General features: G+C 44.0%; 1 protein-coding gene and 1 long non-coding RNA gene across 2 annotated transcripts; both read right to left on the bottom strand.

Moving 5' to 3' along the window:
• Window positions 1–317: 317 nt before the first annotated feature.
• On the bottom strand, window positions 318–1,336 carry LOC121360749. Its single transcript, XR_005956252.1, has 3 exons — window positions 1,268–1,336; window positions 513–630; window positions 318–434 (listed from the first exon to the last, which is right to left on the bottom strand). It is a non-coding gene; the product is annotated as an uncharacterized LOC121360749 (long non-coding RNA).
• A 906-nt stretch (window positions 1,337–2,242) lies between these two features.
• LOC121360760 lies at window positions 2,243–13,267 on the bottom strand. The gene is made up of 11 exons (XM_041480836.1): window positions 13,210–13,267; window positions 12,981–13,073; window positions 11,211–11,338; window positions 9,707–9,853; window positions 8,657–8,728; window positions 7,122–7,289; window positions 6,933–7,029; window positions 5,847–6,064; window positions 4,671–4,824; window positions 3,626–3,834; window positions 2,243–2,437 (listed from the first exon to the last, which is right to left on the bottom strand). The coding sequence occupies exons 1-11, from the start codon at window positions 13,220–13,222 to the stop codon at window positions 2,243–2,245; spliced, it is 1,494 nt and encodes a 497-aa protein (XP_041336770.1). The 5' UTR covers window positions 13,223–13,267.
• Between the last annotated feature and the right edge of the window lie 6,092 nt (window positions 13,268–19,359).

Genomic DNA, 19,359 nt, shown 5'->3' with positions numbered 1-19,359 from the left:
GCTGTACAGAAGTGAGCAGTGTCAGTGAGCAGCAGCTCCTACCTGTAGTCTGGATCTCTTGTGATTGTTGGTATGCTCTGTCCTGGAAGAGTCTCTTTCTCATAGGAGATTTCATTTTCATAAATAATGTGGTCACCTTCAAACTGTGCATATAGGAAGCTCATTGTAAATTGACTCTTCTCAGGAGCTGGGGCAGGGGATCAAAAGGGAAAATGCAGGAGAGGCAGAGAGTTCCAGCAGGAGTATCTGCTCTGGCCATGGACTTACCCTTACTGAAGTGCCACAGGTAGTGACATGGAACTTGAAGAAGGCATGGGCTTCATTATACTCCTTAGGCTTGCAGGAGCTGTCCCTGAGCTTGGTTTTACTCATGTCAATGGCAGGAACTGTCTTCATTTGGGCAGATACCATTATGGTACCATCTGGGTGGCATACTGAGAAAGACAGAGTTGGTTATGAGCTCAAGAAAGAATCACACATCTTTTCATTGATTGATCAGTTGTATAACTTACTTATAAATGCTGAAGAATTAAAACTGCAGCTAATGGAGAACATCTGTAAGGTCTCCATAGTTCTCACTTTCCTTAAGGCAACATCAAACCTTGCTTTGATTTTCTGAAAGGACACTTCCTGTGAAGGAGGAGATGGAAGAGATCTGTTATCTCCTGTACATCATCCACATGTACCAAGTTCTGCTCCATAGCTCGTGTCACTTGAATACTAACAAGTCACAAGAGTTAAATCAGTGTGAAGCCTTAAGCCTGAAGCTACATGGGGGCAGAACTACAAGTATGAATTTTCTTGTATGAATTTATCAGTCACTGCCACAGAGATAAATTTGGGCTGATTATTGTAGAATAGTTCAAATTATTACAGCATCAATTTTCCCCTGCCGCCATGTCCTTAATTTTCTGCAAAATTTCCTTTAAAAGAGCTTCTTTCATAAAAGATATATTGAAATATTGTTTCTGGCTCAGTGCAGATGGGACATTTTGCCTCATCTTACTAAAAACACTGAGGAGTTTGTTTTTGAAGACTTGGTGCATATCTTTTAGAGACAAGTGTGGACTGCAGATTGCACAATACATGGCATTACCATAAGGGCCCATGTCCAATGCCTCTTATCCTACTTGCTCTGTCTCAGAGTCCTTCCCTCTGGAGGTTTTCCAATATGTGCAATACCACAGCACTACTGTGACTGTAGAACTCTGTGAGAGCAAGCAGTCTCATGTGCTTTAGAAAAGGCATTGCTGAACAGCTCCTGTACCTCATAGATGAGTCCCCCAGCAAACAGAGGTATTTGCAAGATCAGGTGTGTGGAGTTGGTGGCTGCAAGGTACCCATTGGTGAGGGCAAGGTGCCGGTTCAGGAGCTTGTTACCAAGGTACAGCTCCCAGTACTGGTGCAAGCCAAAAGTGGGCAGGGTTAGATACAGGTTTTCTTCATCGCAGGAACCAACTGCTTCAGGTACTTCTGTGGGAAGAAGGTGGGATGAAGAGTCAGCAATGAAGGAAGTTAGAGTGCTGAGGTTTGGCCCAGGCAGGGATTTCTGTCACAGGTGAGAAACCCCAGCAGCAATGTGCATGCTGGCTCTGTCTGCAGGGCTTGGCTGTGTTGTCGGGGGTGTACCAGCTGACATCTGAGCAGGGGAGTCCTGCTCCAGCTGGGGCTGCCAGCTTACTTCCAGGACTGTTCCCTGTTTCAGTAAGGCAAGCTGAGCTATGTACGTAAATACATTTTTTGATCAGCCTTTGAGCTGAACCAAGAGCTATTTCAGAGATAAAATAGGACAGCGAGGACATGTCATCTTTGTGGCATGCAAAAATCTAATAAATTTGAGAAAATACCAAAGAGACCTGACTGTTTCAGCAACCTGCTATGTACAGCTCTTAGTGGATGATTTCTCCTTACAGAAATGCTGTCTTTGGAGATTACAGCAATGTTTTTGAGTCAGTTAAGTTCTGCCCTGGATGTGCAGGCAGAATTGTGTTTGAGGACAAACTGAAACTTGTAGCAATGTCTGAAAGTTTTGCCAGTAGATGTATGTTCATGTTCTGAGGCATCTTGTTCACACTGAAGTTTGCAAGCCAACTTCTTCTACACACTTGTTTTATTGCTCTCAGTGTCTCGAGGGCAGACTGTCTTGCCAGTATGCAGAAGAGCTGCCATCAGTGGAGCAGCAACTTGGCTGTTACCAACAATGAGCTGTGCAGGGGTGGGGTTTTCCCCAAAGCTCTCACCCTCACTCTGATGCTCTCACTGAATTCAATGACAGCCATGCTGTTGATGCAAACCAGTTAATGTCAGGGGAAAGCTTACCAATATCAGCAATCACACACTCCACCTCTGCTGAATGATAGTAGAGTGTCATCTCTGGACCCACGCTAAGGGTGTAGTTGACCAGGAGGGTGTATTTTGTTTCATTTCTATTCACATACTGAAAGAGAGAGGAGTAAAGCTGCAGCAGCTTTCAGAATAGGCAGGCATGTATATTCTGAACAACACTAAATAATTATTCCAACACCCTCCTCTCCCCTGCAAATAGCTCAGGTTCCAAAAGCATCGCTTCAGCTGGCCTAAAGCTATTCAGAAATCTGGCCTGGATTCAACAGCTCTTTCAGCCAAACATAAACGTGGAGAACGTTGTGCCTTTTCAGAAAATGAAGACAGAAGTGAACGCAGTGGTGGTTCCTCTGTAGCCCAATGGTGAAAGAGCTCATAGAGGCAGATCCAGGTCCAAATCCTTATTCTTCTTTAGTCAGAGTGTGGGCTGAAACCAGGAGTGATCGGTTGAACAGAAGGTGTGAGGAGATGCTGTGAGAGTTCCCTCTCAATATCCTCTTTTCCTTCACTGAAAGTGCTCCCAAAGCAAAACCTGGTGTTCAACCTGAAAGAAATACTTCTAGATTTTTCTTTTCTTGCTTTGATCCTTAATGCAATTTGGCTGTGGTTTGACTGCAGCCTGAAGACTATCTGCAGAAATCCTGTGTGTTCACAATGTTGTTCCTTGTAACAGCATCACAGCCCTTTCGTGGTTTGATTGAAAGAGTGGTAGAGGACTTGCTGTTATGCATCCTCCCACTGAAATGAGAGGTTGAAATCCCTCTGTGAGTATATACCTTTTACAAATATTTAGATTACAAATGGTCTGAAGCTTAACAAAATTACATTTAGAGTACCCTGAGCCTGCCTGTAGCATGCTCGCACGGGGCATGGCCTGTGCCAGCAGTCAAACAGTGGGTTCAGGAGTTACTGGATTTTTGAAACTGGTGTTTGCCAGCATTGCAATAATCGATTTATTTTTCCAAGACACTCCTGTTTCATCTAATACAGACTTGACAACCTCTTCCTGTTGTGTGTGCACCTGGACATTAGCCATGCTGACAGGCACTACAGGAAGTAACATTTCATCCCATCTAATTACACTTGATGCTGATCTCCTAGAGATCTATGGAGAGCAAGGTGGGGACATAAAAGCCTCTAATCTTAACTCAGATGATCTCAGACTCATTGACACCTTTATGATCAAGGAACAGTTGTTGGTTGATAAAAGCTGAACCATGCTCTGCAAAGGGACTGCCCCACCTCCTGCACTCTGCTGCTGAAGTGACCTGCTGTATCCTACCTCTTTCAGAACATATGGATCATCAAAAGAGACTTCCAGGATAAATGCTTTTGTTCCATTAGAAAAGGGAGTTTCATAAATCTTGAAGCCATGGTGCTGTGCTTCCCTCAGGGAAAATGGCACATTTCTTACTGTGATTGCCACCAGAGAGACATCGGGAAGAAAGTGTCCAAATGCAAGATTAAATAGCCGTTCCTCTGGCACAGTGTCTGCAGGGAGAGAGCATCAAATTACTGCTGATGTGGATCAAATAAGGAAGACGTTGGGGTGGCCTCCCATTCAAATTCCAGGAAACTTAGCCAACAGCCATCTCTTTAATGGCTCTGATTAATGAGTGTTTGTGTTCTAGTCAGATCTGAAATACTCTTGAGTACATGAGAATTGCTTCAAGATGCAGGGGATTAACAACAAATACATAGAACTTTATAGAAAGTGGGTTCAGTGACTTTCTAGAGGTGCACTATGATGTGCAATACCTTTAAAGAAATCTAGAATCTAGTTCAGCTACATAAAATTTGAAAAAATTATCATAATGTATGGTAAGAGGCTCCTTTTTCTTTTTATATCACTTATCCAGACAATTCCAAGAATCATTAGTGCCTTAATGCATCGGGAAATAAAATTTAAAAACCATGACTGCAGCACTGGGTGGCACAATGATTTCAGTATGCTCCCAAGGTATCAAATGCAGGCAGTTTGGGGGAGAAAATACCATCAATGACTGCTGTCCTTAGACAGTTCTTCCCAGTGTGATAACTGCACATCACTACATCTTTATTCCAGTGCTCATTGGAAAAATCCAGGTATTAACACGAAAGGAATGTTTACATTTTTATCAGCAACTTATAAGTTAAGACTAAAGGGCTCTTCTTTGTTTTGTTTTGTTTGTTTGTTTGAATATAACACTTGAAACTTGACTTTGCCTAGAAAATTGTAAGTGGGAGTTGAGAACATTCTGGTGAATGTAGATGTGTGGCATAGGTTGGGTGGAGCAATGTATAGCACAGCAGAAGATTGGTAAGAGTCAATGAGAGGAAAGACTTACTGTTGGTAACAGTTGGTATTTGTGGCATGAAAGGTGTGGTGATGGTTTTGATGACTGTATACTTCGTGGTTTGCCAATCTGCATCCGTCCACGTGTGCTCCAGAAACAGGTCAATGCAGTAAATGACTCCGTAGACACCACCAGATATGGAGCTCTAGCAGGTAAAATGTGTGATTAAATCTTAATTTCAGTAGCTTAATGAAGATTCGACTGAATATGGTTAAAATTATCACACTAGGAAGAGCAAATGGTATTCTAGTACAGCCTGGGATGGATTTTGCTAGGAGATTTTGCTTGTTTGTTTGGTAGCTTGGCCCATTAGTCTGGTCCATGTGTGGCTCAGATACTGCTGAGATCTTTAACAAGGAAGTATCAGGGGTGTCCTCATTAAATTTATCACATCACCATATTGTTTTGTTTTTTTTTACCATCCCTGTATTACCAGTCATGTCTCTTGTTCTATCTGTTACACAAATAGGGAACTCAAGAAGGGGATAAGTAAAAATCACACCAGTGCCATCTTGAGGAATATTGCCAACTCCTTTCTAGTTGTTCAAGTTGGGTGGAGTTTTGAGCAACTTGATCTAGTGAAAGATGTTTCTGCCCATGGCAGTGGAGTCTGGAGTAAATTGTCTTTAAAAGTGCCTTCCATCCCAAACTATTCTCTTCTGTTCTACTGAACATTCCTTTTGACATTGTCTCTGTATCTGTAAATTATATATTGATGAAGAATAAACTATGTTCAAAGCAGGTGACTGCACCCCAACAACATGCAGAGAACCTGTCCCTTGCTAAATCATGCTGTCTTGGAAATTGGCAGGGAAATTACTCATTGAGCTAGGCAAGAAGTTTACCAGGACTAGTTTCATTATTGAACAACAGAGACAATTAAATTCCAATGTCCAGAAATCCCTCCACTCTTAATGTATTAGTATGTCTTATAGATTATTAGCAAAAGGCAACCTCTTGCTTCCACCGTGTTTTGTCATTTTAAATTCCTAGTTTCTGAGTAAGTGCTTTCAAAGCACTTACTTACAGGAGCATCTAGCTCTTCAAATATTTATTGTATCTGCAAATTTTTAGCAGCAGTCAATCAGTATTTGGATTTATCATGATTTGGAAACATCTGTAGTACAGGCCCTCAAATGTATTTGTGTGTGCCAGGTCTGTACTCACCTCTAGCTTGCCTCCTTCTGCTCCAGTAGGGATGGTTATTCTGATGTGTGTCTCGTTGTACTCCAGTAAGTAGTTCATCTCCTCTGGATTCACTATGACTTGATCATCCACTCCCATTACAATGCTTTTAGACAGAAAGGTGGATTCCTGGACCACTAGCGTGGGGATAACTCTTGGCACGGTCCATGTTAGCGTGGTATCGGTGAAGCTGATGCCATCTGTGGAATTAGATAGACAGCTCCAGAGAAGGGGCAATTGGAGTTACCACTCAGTCCTGTCTCTGCCTTTCCCTGATTCCATTTCACCAGGATATCTCTACAGCTTTCACTGATGCAACACCTTGTAGGATATTAGCCAAATGATGGCTATTTTGTCACAGAGACCCTGGAGCTCGAAGCAGACCTGAATCAATTTCAGGCGAATAATTAATTTATTCAGAAGAACTGGCAGGTAAAAATTTATTCAGAAGAGTGGCAGCTGTGCTCCCAGCTACCTGCTCTCTTGTCCCAGGGCTTACTGGCAGAAGGAAGAGGGCACAGAGCAACCTGTTTGGACCTTCTTGAAATATTGGCTTCAAGGTCTCGTCAACTTAAAACCTTGTGCTTCCTCATCACTTCTTCAAATTAATAATCTTTGTGAGATTATTAAGGCTGTGAAAGCCAGGTGCAGCCACCACTTCTCTGGAAAAAGCCAGGCCAGTCCTGCCTCTCCAGAGAAAAGGATTATGTGAGTTTCAAGGATGCAGAGCTGTATGCCTTGCATGGAATAGTATGGGAAAAAAAGAGCCAAGGCTGTGGGATTAGTCCAGGGGAGGCTCCCTGGCTCTTCTATAGTTTTGCTTGTTTCCAGTTCCCTGCATCTAATGTGGGGATTTGAGAAACCAGAGACATGACACTGCACTGGGAACACAAATAATACAGTGTCACAGCAGGGACTGTGTTTGTCCAGGACTAAAGCCACAGACTCTTAGCTCATGTTGCTCTGAGGGAAGCTTGTAAACCTCTTCTCTTAGTGAGAATGGGAAGACAGTGTTTTCTACTACCTCCTTCGGTGGTTATTTTTAGTGCAGAAGGAAGAGATCCTTACCAACAGGACAGGAGACCGTTGTGTCAATCAGCAAAAGCAGCCACCGCTGCCTGTACATGGAAGTGGAAGTGATCATGTTCATATTTACACCACTGACCTGTTTGAGCCCAGGCAGAAAAAGAGAGCTGATGTTCTGGAGAGACAGTGGGAACAGCAGAGCTTTGTGTCTGGCTGGGATCAGCAACTCACCACGCTGACATCAGACTCGTTGCTGTGGTAGGGCGCTCGCAGGTACACTCGGGACAGGCTGTTATTGAAGCTGTAGCCCAGTTTTACTGCATCACTTACTGTTATTCTCTTTCTCCCTGATGGAGAAACAAACATCAGTTGCCATTGCTGGTATGCAACATTTTGAGTCTGCAAGAGAGAGATGAGCTATATCAGTTCCATGTCTCTCAAAAAGCTGAGTAGTGATACTGTAGTGCCTGTTTTCCTGTTAGAAGTAGGAGTAACTGAAATGACACTAGGAGGTCATCTCAGGCAAGAAATACCCTCGAGATATATATGTGTATGTATATATATATATATCTATATATATGAATATGTAAAGATAAGGAATTCTAGAGCTCTTTAAGGTATCTGTAGGGATACTCTTCTAGCAGCCCTGGAAGAAACGTAGACAGGTGGCCTTGTACAAATCCACTGTGGACAAAATATCTGTGTTGTTAAGAAACTGATTGTCCCCATGTCTACTGACTGCTGGAGCAGTCCAGGGTCCAAATGACAGACTACCATTGACAGTGTGTAGCCATACTGTGTTAAACATAAGAAGAGAGCAATGCCTGTACTGGCCTAGAACACAGTCCCCTGCAGTGATGGCCATATGGGAGCACAGTCAAAAGGAAAATGGGCATCAGGAGCAAGTAAGACATGAGAAACATGGGACAAGCATATGTATTTGACAGAATCACATAATGGTTAAGGTTGGAAGGAACCACTGGAGGCCATCCAGTCCAACCTCCCTGCTTAAGCAGCTTCCCCATGAGCGTGGTACTCAGGATTGTGTCCAGGCAGCTTTTGAATTTCTCCAGATGAGACTCCACACCTTCTCTAGGCAATCTGTTTCATTCTTCCTCACATTCAGGTGGAACTTCCAGTGGATCAGTTTCTGTCTGCTCTCTTGTCCTACTGCTGGGCATCACTGAGGAGAACCTCTTCATCCTCTTGACACCCTTCCTTCAGATACTTGTACTAAGATCCTCTCCTAATCTTTCCCAGTCTAAACAGGCCAAACTCCCTCAGCTTTTCCTCATAAGATAGATGCTCCTGTCATAATTTCCCACTCATTCTTTCCAGTCTCAAATATTTTTCATCTCAGTGACTCCTGAGCTATCTGTACCTTCTTTGTATTTTGTGTGTCTTATTGGATTTCTCTTCAGTCAACTTTTCCAGACTTTCCTTGGGATCAAGTAAGCTTTTAGCAGCCACAACATCTTTTGGAGATGAGTTTGACAGTTTCACTACCCATTGTGTGAAGAACCACCTACCTTTGTTTGTCTTGAACTCAGTTTCCACTAATGGAACAAGTGTGTGACTCTGTTCTCCCACCTAAATGTCTTTTTGCAGTCTAGAGGTCTAAAAATACTTGAGAGGTTTTCAGTACTTGACGGCAAATTTGTCATCTCCCTTTTTTTGTCTGAGATGGAGCTATGCTCCAGGAATGACTCATAAGAGCAGAGAGAAAAGGCAGGCTAGGAACTGATAGGAAAGACTCCCCTTCATACCTCTGGCAGTGCTGACATCCATGCTACGGTGTAGTCATTTGAAACTGCTGGGACATCAGTCTTCACTGACACCTGGGGACAGAGGAGATTCTTTGGGAGCAATGGGAGCAAACAGATCTTCAGTACTCTTACAGGCATGGGGAACAGTATCGATCAAAATTTATCAGTTTGCATTCATTGGAGGTAATTAAAGTGTTTCCATGGAGGTTCTTGGTAGCAGTAATTTTTGTGGCCTTAAAATGAAAGTTGGGTCTCTCCACTGGAGGTGAAGGAAAGCAGGTCATTGGCATTAACAGGATTGGTTCTCTCTTCCCATGCAGGCTGAAAACCTGAAAATGCAGGGTCCCCAGTACCTAAGGCAGGTGCTGTGGTGTAAATCCCACATGTGCTGCAGAGTGAGGCAAGGAAACAGGACAGTCAGAAGACACCTGTACCATGGTTTCATTGTGTTGCAACCCAGATATGACTGCGCAGCCTTGAGTTCTGACAGGAGAAATATGCTTTCTTTCTCCTGCCTGTTGCAGGCATGCACAGAAAGCAATGAAATTTGGATTGTTTGCTGCCTCATTTCTACACTGGTGTGGAGGCGATGGCAGCAGGCCAAGCAGCCCAATTGCACACCTGGCAGGAGTCAGCTCCTGTCTCACAGTCACGTCCTGTGAGTTGTGTGATTCAGCAGAGATGCAGCTCTGCAAACTCTAGGTTTTATTATTTCAGATATGAAGATGACATTCTCACTGCTGCAGCACTTTATAACCAAGAGGAACTCTCATGAGCTTAAGAGCTTGGCCTTAAGCCTCTCTGTTGATTTGCTTGCAGAGGCTTGCCTTAATTCATCTGTACAGTTAACTGAGTTTCACTGCATACAAAATATTTATGGCATGTAAATGTGTTACTAATCAGATATACAGTTACACACTCTGCTAAATATCAGGTTTCTGTTATGCCTGGTACATGGGGTACAATCAACTTCTGACAGGATTTTGTGGAGGTTGCTGTGCCTGGCAGGGAACTTGGATGTAGCCTTGCCTTCAGTGGGAAGGTTTTTACCTCCATGTAGTTTTCTTCACACACAATTTCTCTTGAAGCCCAGGATGCATAGGAGCAGTACATGGGGTAGGTGTAGGTGACAGCTGCCCTCATGCTTGAAAATGAGGAGACCTTGATGTTCACAGTCAGTGAAAACAGCTCATCTGCCTGGGAAGAAAAACTGGCAATTCAGCAGATGGTGTGGAAGGTTCCAGGAGTGGCTGCATGGGACTGTTTCATGTTCTGTTTCTGAGAGCGTTTTATAATGATGAGAACAGCTTGAGAACTGCAGTAACAGCTCCTACAACATACCACCCTGTCTGAAATCGTTTGTATGCAGGGTCTTACTGAGCCAGGGACATTGTCTCAGCACTCACAGCCTCTGCCTCAGACTCTGTCTCAGCTCTGTTCTTGCCACACTATAAAGGAGCAGCCGGTCAAGGGCAGACCTGACCTACCTTACCATGAGATTCATGTTTCTCTTTGTGACTCTGTGTGTCTCCACACAAAGAAAGTACTGGAACTTTTGTTTTGATTTAAGTAGTTCAGACCTAATCTACAATGCTATTTAATGTTTAACACTAGACTAAGTCCAGTAAAAAATATCCTTTTGGTTCTTCAGCTCCCCAGAAGCCACACACAAAGCCATGGACTGTCCTTCTATCTGACATAGATGTGTATTTTTCTACAGAAGAAGGCAAAACCTTTACAGAGAAATTTCCAGCCTGGAAATCCAGGTCATTGCACAGCACACTGTACACCCCCGTTCTTGTTAGCTAACTCTCCCTATAAAGTTTTACCATATTTTTTCTGTGGGGCTTCCAGGACCAACCAGACTAAACATGGACAAGAAATGAAGTTTCGACTCTGATTTGTTCTGGTTCTGGGTATATTTCATCTCAACTAACATTTAGAAATTAGAAATCCAGGCTACATTTTTACACATATTTTTGGAAGGGGTGAATCACCTTCTGGAGATGCCTGCTTCTCTCCATTGACTATTGTGGAAGAGCAAACAACTAGTTTAGACTAGACATTATCTTTTAGATGGCTAAAGTTACGTGAGGCAAATCTGGGTCTAATAGACGTGTGTGATCTACGTTCCTAGGCATGTGTTAACAGGCACATTACCACACAAATTAAGCCAGGAAATGATCTGCCAGAATCACACTGCAAACATTGCTTTTTCAAGCAGATGCCTACTTCTTTCCAGAGAGGCTTTCAAGAAACTCTCTGGCAAATCAGCAGCTACAAGGATATGCTTGAGAACTGGCAGCTACTCAGCAGCATTAGGATAAGTGTCATTCCATGGAGAGAGGAAATCCCATGTCAGTCACACTGGGCAAACTTCACAGCAGAGAGCCATTGCCTATTCATTTCCACACTACACTCCCAACACTAGTTCCTTGAGTTCAGTATTCTCAAATCATGCCATTAGAATGCCATATACTATCTCAGTCTTGTGTTTTTGGAGAAGATGTACTGCCTGAGCTGCTTCCAAGGCCTGGAAGTGCCTGGGCCTTACCTCATTGGCCACGTGACAGCCGAGCGCCGAGGCGCGGAAGACGGGATTGCCCCACACGTCTTCTGACAGGACATAGCCACAGCGAGATGCTAATTTCTCATCCAGCAGAACAGGGCCAGAATGAGGATCTGCAGAAAAAGGGAAGGATATGTGGGATGTAAAGCTCAAGGCAAGTCCTGGGGCAGAGTGGTGCTGAGGCCCTGTCATGCAGCGTTTCCCCAGGTGGGCTGGGTGCTCTCCAGTGACGTGTGCTGCTAAGGAGCTGGTGACACTGTGCTGGCTTGTGTAGGACTGCATGAGACAGTTTGGCATGACTCAAGCTCACACACATCACGTGCACTTCAATGCCTGTTTCCTTGCATCGAGAAGCTTGTGCCATTGCCACTTTGAAGTGCTATTATGGAGAGTTTCTCTGAAGCGTCACCTACATTTCTCCTCCTTGATTTTGGTCTCTGGAAAAGAGTAATGGGCTATTAAACCCATCTGTTTCTAAAAATCATCAAGTTGGGATAATCTGCTGCTCACTCTGCTCAAAGGATGTGGTCACAGACCTGTTTTGGGTGGGCACTTTTACATATTGATCAGGTTTTCTGCTTCTCTCTGCATGCTGTGAGGCCTGTGGGGGAACCAACAAGAGACAGGACAGGGACTGGCTGTGCTCAGCTCTTGATGATGGTAGAATTAATAACATCATATTTTGTTAATCATCTGCCCTCTGATTAAGGAACTATTTTAGTCTTGGGTTAGACACAAGAATCTGTACAAATAGATAGGGTTTAACTAGCTGCCACTGCAATTTCTAGATTTGTCTGTCATGCCTAAATGTTGGTCAGTTCTAGAACTGCTGTTTCAGTAGATGGATGCCTGCAGGCAGGATAGGCTCAGGAGATAAGTGGGAATAATTTTGGAAGAAGAAGGAATAGCTTTTATGAGACCAGCTGATAGAGCTGGAAGAAACAAACAGCATTTTGTGCCTGAAGGCTGGTCTGTTTTTTCCAGCAGTATCAGTTACTCTCATAAATGATATCCTTTCTGCCCACACCCTTTCCGTACTTGATTTTTTTCATTTCTGCCTCCAAATCAAATGAAAAAAAACATAACCCAGAAAAGAGTGCACTGATCTCAAGAGAAATTAATTAGGTTTGGGGTGAAATCACATACTTTTTACAATCTGATGTGAACATTTTCTGGTTTTCATTTTGGTTCTGAAGATTTTTGTTTTCTGCAGAAAATGGAACCCCTTTGTCCAATCTGAATCGTGGTATTTAAATGCCGTTGTGGTGTTAAATAAAAAGGAACTAAAGATGGCCTCCAAAGTCCTTTAATTGCTGCAGCACTCACTCAGCCCTCATTGAGAGTGTGTGTTCTGAGTATTACCCAGCCTACACTGCTGTTGTCATTATGGTGTCCGGGACACATGCAATCTGCAACATTGCCTTTGTTTTCCTTGCTAGACATGTGTAAGGGCTCAGCAGAGAAAAGAGTGAAAGCCAAATGTCAGTCCTTGCTCCTCAGACCATCCTTTCTCCTTTCCCAGCCCCGTAGCAGCACAGGGCAGAGGGGGCTGTGGCTGCAGCTCTGCTCCTCTGCAGGGGTAGTGGCCAAATTGAGGAGGGAGAGGCTGGCTCAGGGTGACAAGGATGTGCTGCAGGTCCTTGGGTGAGCTATAAGTTATCAATAGATGGCAGCAGCATTCACATCACAGACTCTGGGATCACTTAGGTGATTCCCCAGCCTCCATGTTATTTGGGGCTGCCACTTGTAACTCACCATAGATTTCCAGCTGGAAGAACTTTCCCTGGAGCAAGAGTTTATTCAGTTTCATCCAAAAAATTCTGGAGCGGCAACTGCTCTCTACAAAACCTAGTGGGAGCACATATAGAGCTGATGAGTCAGTGGGACTGGAGGGCAGAGAAGAGGCACATTGTGTTATGAGCAAAATAACCGAGTTCTCATCCTTGCCTCTGTCCCCACTCTGCTTTTATCATGTTTCACCAACCTGGGGGAGCCATCCGCCTGCCTTGTCCCAGCCAGAACAGGAAGAAAAACAGCCAGATCCTGCAGTATAAGCACATGAACTAATAATAGGGAGAACAGAGAGAAAAAATAAAATATCAAAATGGAAAATTAAGGAGGTGAAAACCAAGGTCTTGTTACCTGTGCAGCAAGTGACCCACAGCCTCCATGTGTCCCCAGAGACCTGTGCATGGGCAGCAAAGCCCTCCTCCCTGTGAAGTAAAGCAGACCCAGGTGTGCAGGTGGAACTTGGTCAGACCCAGGAGGAGGGTACAGGTTTCCTTTCACAGACTGTGCTGTCTTCTCCAAACCTTGTGTGTGGACCAGGAGAGGCCAGTGGCTTCTGCTGTGGAAGGACACCTGGGTGGAATCCTGGAGTGCCCTCCAATGTTATCAGAGCTCACTCCCAGCAGGGGAGGCAGCTCCCTCTCTCTGGGAGGGCACAGCACCCTCCTGCCAGATATTTGCAAGGTCAGAGGCTGCTGCTGAGCCTAATGTAATGAGTACGGCAGACTTGGTGCTTTCCATCAACCCCTGGGAAGTATTCTCATTCCTTACAGGCCAGTTGGGTAGCTCTAGCTTCAGGTCTTTAGAACACATGAAACATTTCTCCAGAGGTATTTTAATTGGGTCTACACAGGAAATACATTTTTGTTTCTGTGAAATGTCTCAGTGACCCAGCCATGCCAGAGATAACAGCAGTACTTTGGCAGCTGCACATTTTGCTTTTGTGGATCCAGTTAGGTTGCCCTTTGATTTGTTTGATTATCAGAGAGTGTTTTGGTGAAAACATCTTGTTTTCAGAAGTGCTGCAATATCTCTGTATCAGTCAGACCATGTGCAGGTCTGTAAATGGCCAAGCATCTTGCCTGGGAAAGTCTTTGCTCATAATGGGAGTTGTTTCTCTGGGACTGCAAGTGACCCAGGAAAGAAAGGCTGAGAGGCTTGGAGAGCTAAAAATACAGCTTGTGTGGCATGGATGAGCCAGGGCAGGGTGAGGAGTACAAGAGACTTAGGTTGACATTTTAGCCATTTCAACCCAGAGGTCAGTTTCCTTTTTGCCCCCATTTTGGGCCATTGACCAAACATTCTTACCTTACTTTGTTTCACAGGCATGAGCCTGTGAAACAGACAGAGCTGTGCTGTAGAACAGATTGTTTTTGCTGTGCACTTCACACCACTGTGGGATAAACAAAACCCAGTGGGCACATCCACTCCCAGGACACAGTGCAATCGGTGTGATCTCTCCCTGTCTCAGAAGACCTGTGCAGTAACAGCAGTACCCCCACCACTGCCCTGCCAGACAGGGTCGCTTTGCACAGCAGCAGGGAACAGTGGCACACATCTTGTGTGAGTGCTCTGGAATGGAGCCCCAGGGCTTTAGCAATCTCCTAATTAATGTCCTTTGGCCACAAGACCCTTTCTCATTCACTGGGAGCTGAAGTCCAGCTTCTGCCACAACTTCTCATGAGCCCATGCAGGACTGGCTGCATGATCCTGGCCCCATTAACTCTGCATCCGAGTGACTCTTCATGGAATCCAGCTGGAGCTGGAATTCTGCTGGAAATGGCCGTACTCAGATACCACAGTGATGAGTGTGGTGTAACAATGAGATTTTGAATTTTGAGTGAAAACTTCAGTATATTTGGATAGCAAACTGTTCCAATTTTGATAAGCCACTTCCAAGAGACGTGTAGCATCTCCCCGAGATACTGTGAGTCAGGGTCTGAGGGAGCCATGTTTGACAGAGCATGATCGCAATTTATTAATTAGCAATCAACTGTCAGGGCAGGTACACAACTGCAATTAGCTGCCACAAGCAGTGAGACAAATTTCTGCATCTTTGGGCAGCTCATACTGTCTTGATTACTGTGTTTCTGGCATTAATTTGGTTCTAAGTGTGGCAGAAGTGACTTTGGATGTGACATAGAAATTGTGGTCAGTGTGTAATAGCCAACTCTTGGCCTCGCTGTCAACCAAGCAAAGCAAAGCATGTCCAGGTCAAATGCTTTTGGCTTCCAAGGATCCCTTAAGTGCTGTGGAAAGCATTGTTAGCACTGGGCGTCTGGAAGCATCAGCTGCTTGTGGTCCCTAAAGTTCCTCTGGTACTCATTATAAAGGTAAGGAGGGTAAGCCTATGTGTTCCAGGTTGTTTTATTTGTCTACTCAGTTTTCCTTGCTGTTTTGGCTGCAAAGGAGCACCCATCTTAATGTTCTTGCAGGGTAATAAACAGCTGCTGCATTTCAGCTTCGAGGTGATGGCATTCTGCGGTGGATAAAATGATTCATGGCCTGGGTTCTTTTGAGCTGAAAGGTACTGTTTGAATGTAATGTTTTGGTTTCTCTTTTTTTGCCTGCATGGGTCTGGACCTGGGCTTTGTATTATATAATGTGTTAGAAGGTTTAAAACCAGCCACTTGGAGCAGCACCTCTCCCAGTGAGGCTTGTTTTCACTGGTGGAAAAAGGCTCCAGCCCTTTGAGTCATGGTGTTTGTGTCTGTTTTTCTGTGGCACTGAAATCCCCAGGTTACACGAATACTACAGAAAAAGATTTTCAATTTTTTGTGTCCCAGGCCTTTTAACTTTATTTCTTTTAACTTTATTGGTTAAAATGCAAGGAGGTTGGTTTTGGTGGGTTTTTTTGTTTGCTTGTTTTTGGTGTTTTTTTTCTTTGGTTTTTGTTTTTTTTCCCCACTATATCCTGTGTGTTGATCTGAAGTAAGCGTCATTGTTTGATACTTAGTCTGAGTGTGAGATATAGTAAAATGGCGCCCATTACTGGACCAAAAAAACAAACTAGTGAGCAATGGGAGAGGGAATGGGGCAAATTTTTTTTTAATGTATCAAAGGCAGATTCACAAAAACAAAGTAGTGAGCAATGGGAGAGGGAATGGGGCAAAGTTTTGTTTTAATGTATCGAAGGCAGATTCACGGAACCATAAAATCACAGAATGGTTTGGGTTGGAAAGGACCTTAAAGATCATCCAATTCCAATCCCTCTGCTATGGGTAGGGACACCTTCCCCTGGATCAGGTTTCCCAGGGCTCCATCCAACTTGGCCTTGAACAATTCCAGGGATGGGGCATCCACAACTTCTCTGAGCAACAGTCTTTGCTTATATAGAATCTTTGCTTATACTTATGAGTTGGGAAAAGCCAATATAAGGTATCTCTGCCCTGCTCATCCTCTTCCTACTGCAGGACTGGCAAACCTTAAATAGTGATAGAAATATTTTTGTCAGTGTTTCTAAACCTAGAAGTGGCTGCTCAAGAAGGTAGGATGTGGCTGTCAACTAGAGACAGACTCTAGAAAATCTTCAAGGAGATTCTAGCAGAGATGCTTCTCCATGGGAAAAAAAATATGCCTTGGAGTAAGATGAGAATTAGATAAGCAGGTTGTGAGTTCAGAAGGTGAGAAATGTGAATGGTATAAAGCTTTATCTCTGAGAAGTGTTTTCTCAGGGTGTCTGTGAGACAGAGATGTGCAAGTGGCCTCCACCTGCAGGGTAGCATTGCTGTTCTGGAACAAGCTTGGTCACCTTGGCAGGAACATGAGCCTGAGCTCTGCTCCCACCCACATGCACCAGGAGCTTGTAAATGCATTCAAAAGGCTCTTGAATTCTTGAATTGAAATAGCATAGAAAGATAGTTCTGGTTGGACTTCATACCATGGCACAAGATAACTTCAGAGACTGATGTCACTGCTCGTTTGTCCTCGTGTGCACATTCTTGTTTCAGAGGCTTGAGGCCTTACTCTTTTGTGCAGATGGTGCAGGAGAAAATATACCTGTAAGGAACAACTATAGAAAAATCAGCGTAAAGAGGCAATTTCTTCCTATTCCCATGAGCAAGTAGTTGGCTTATGCTCTGGACTATGAGAGTTTACATTCTTCATCTGTTATTATTGAAGTATTATAATTATTATTATTATTATTGTCTATATAATGTGTATTTAGAAATTGCCCTTGTGTTTATGCCATTTTTATCTTTAAAACATACTACACTCAAATGCATATGAATTCCAAAAAGCAACAGTTGCTATCATTGCATGCCACTAAGCCATTAAAGTGGTGGAAAAAGCACAAATAAGCAGACCTGTACCTTGATGGGCTTTTAATTTTTTTTTTTTAACATGCAATTGGTGTTAATTTCTCTGTGTCTGTAATGTTTGTGTTCACTATAATGGAACAATAGAACTTTGTTTTTGTTCTTTGTGTAAATTAAAAACATCTGTTCTCTTTATACGAAAAGTTGTTTTTTAAAAGAAGCTGGTCTGATCTAACTAAATACCAATGCTGTGTCCACAATGAGTTACTATTAATATTTGGGAAAGGCAACCATCCAAAGCAAGTGTAATGTCAAATCACTGGCGGGAGTGCATATTTATTGCTTGAAGTGACAGATAAAAATGCAGAGGTTACAAAAACAAAATTCTTGCAGATGACTAATGATGCATATATATGCCCCCAGTGCCCCATCACCACATTTGCAATTGGCAGAGTGTTCTCCACTGCCTCCTGCTCTCCAGGATTAATCATCAAGAGACTGGTAGCTTGGCACCCTCCCTGGAGGAGTGACACTGCTCCCACCTTCCCTCCGGCAGGCCCTGCACAGAGTGACCTTTGGGGCATGCTGGAATCTGATCCATCTATTTCACTTGTCTGACTTTTCCCCCACCTCTCTCTGGTATTTGATTGCATGGGTTTATTTTCTGCTGAAGGCACACGATTTTTTTTCTGTGCAGGTGGAGGAGGGGGACCATGCACTGCATGTTTCTCTGGTGCCTGTGACACCTTCTGGTATGAAGGAGTTGGAATCCCAAGACTGGACTGTCATCTTATTAATCAGGAGTAGTCCTGCATTAAGCAGTCCTGAAGCAGCTATTTAGGAGGTTATTTCAGAGATAAAAAAACCCCAACACTATTTGTCACGCTCTGCAGTAGCAGAACTGGGATCTGAGAGGTTCAGCACTCTCACTGCCCAGGTGACTGTGGAGCCTTGTTACTACTGAGCTATTGAGCCTTGTTACTATTGTTACTATTTGAGCATCTCATAGATGATGAAATTTTCCTCACAGGCAGATGTCTTCAGAAGGAAATACATCTAATTAACATTTCTTGATGAAGGGCCTGATTCAAGAAAATATCTGTTGAGTGCAATAGTTAAGCTCTTGCTTAAATCTCATTTATTTCAGTAAGATTTAAACACAAGTAAACCCTTCCCAGACCCTGGGCATGCCAAGCTCAGACCTGTGTCTCACCCTGCTGCTACCTCTGGTGTCCTGTGCTGAGGGTGACATGCGTTTCACTGGCAGGAACCAAGGAAAAAGCTTGACTGTGGAACTAGATATTTTGTTGATATGCTTATTGCAGTCAGTTCCACCATAGGTATTGACCTATTATCAGCATAATTTCCTGGCTCGTTCTTAGGGTGACATATGTGAGTATGTCCTTCCCCTTTCCTGTTCTCTTGTAGAGGAGCCCTGTGATCCTTTCTTTCTCTTATCCTTTTCCCTGACTATCCCTAATACCTGTGTTATTCATCTCCATGTTTTTCCACAGCGTCTCTTCTCTCTCTGCCATGCGCTGTGGCATCCCCCATCCTGCTCCCCACAGGTACCTGCTCCAGTGGGCAGCCATCTCCCAAGGAGCTGTCAGCAGCCAGTTGGTGGTATTTCACCTCCATCTCAGATACCCATGGCTTCCTCCAGGATCCAGCTGAGCACAGAACTTGCTGAGTCACATTTTCACCACAAAAACACTCATGTGCTTCCCCAGAGTCACACAGTTATAGGCACAGCTTGGCCAGAGAGGATCAGACAGCTTTCACCCTGAAGCACATCCAGGAATGCTGGCAAGAAGTCGCTTTTATTTCCTATCTCGGGTTACCGCAACGCGGTTTAGGACTACAAATCTTGGAATCCCTGGCAGGCTAATGCTGTACATCTGTCTAAGATGATGGCCAGCATGGACAGCCGTGGGCCCATGACCAGTGTGAAGCACTTTGTTCCTTGCTGAGCAGCTGTCGTTAACAGTGATCTGTGAGGTTTCTTCCCGATTTCACTCGGTGGCTTTCGTGGCTGCTCTCTTCTCTGTGAGTTCTCCACACTTGCCCGTGCGGCCGTGGAGGTGATC

Source organism: Pyrgilauda ruficollis, unplaced genomic scaffold, assembly GCF_017590135.1.
Source record: "Pyrgilauda ruficollis isolate IOZ18807 unplaced genomic scaffold, ASM1759013v1 scaffold54, whole genome shotgun sequence".
NCBI lineage: Eukaryota > Metazoa > Chordata > Aves > Passeriformes > Passeridae > Pyrgilauda > Pyrgilauda ruficollis.
The sequence above is the reverse complement of the archived record's forward strand: the minus strand, read 5'-3'. Positions and strand labels throughout refer to the sequence as shown.

Coding starts and splice junctions, on each gene's coding strand:
- LOC121360760 (XM_041480836.1), bottom strand. Junction 7,030..7,121: donor ACGAGTCTGATGTCAGCGTG/GTGAGTTGCTGA, acceptor GGGCTCAAACAG/GTCAGTGGTGTAAATATGAA. Junction 2,438..3,625: donor ATCCATATGTTCTGAAAGAG/GTAGGATACAGC, acceptor TCTCTCTTTCAG/TATGTGAATAGAAATGAAAC.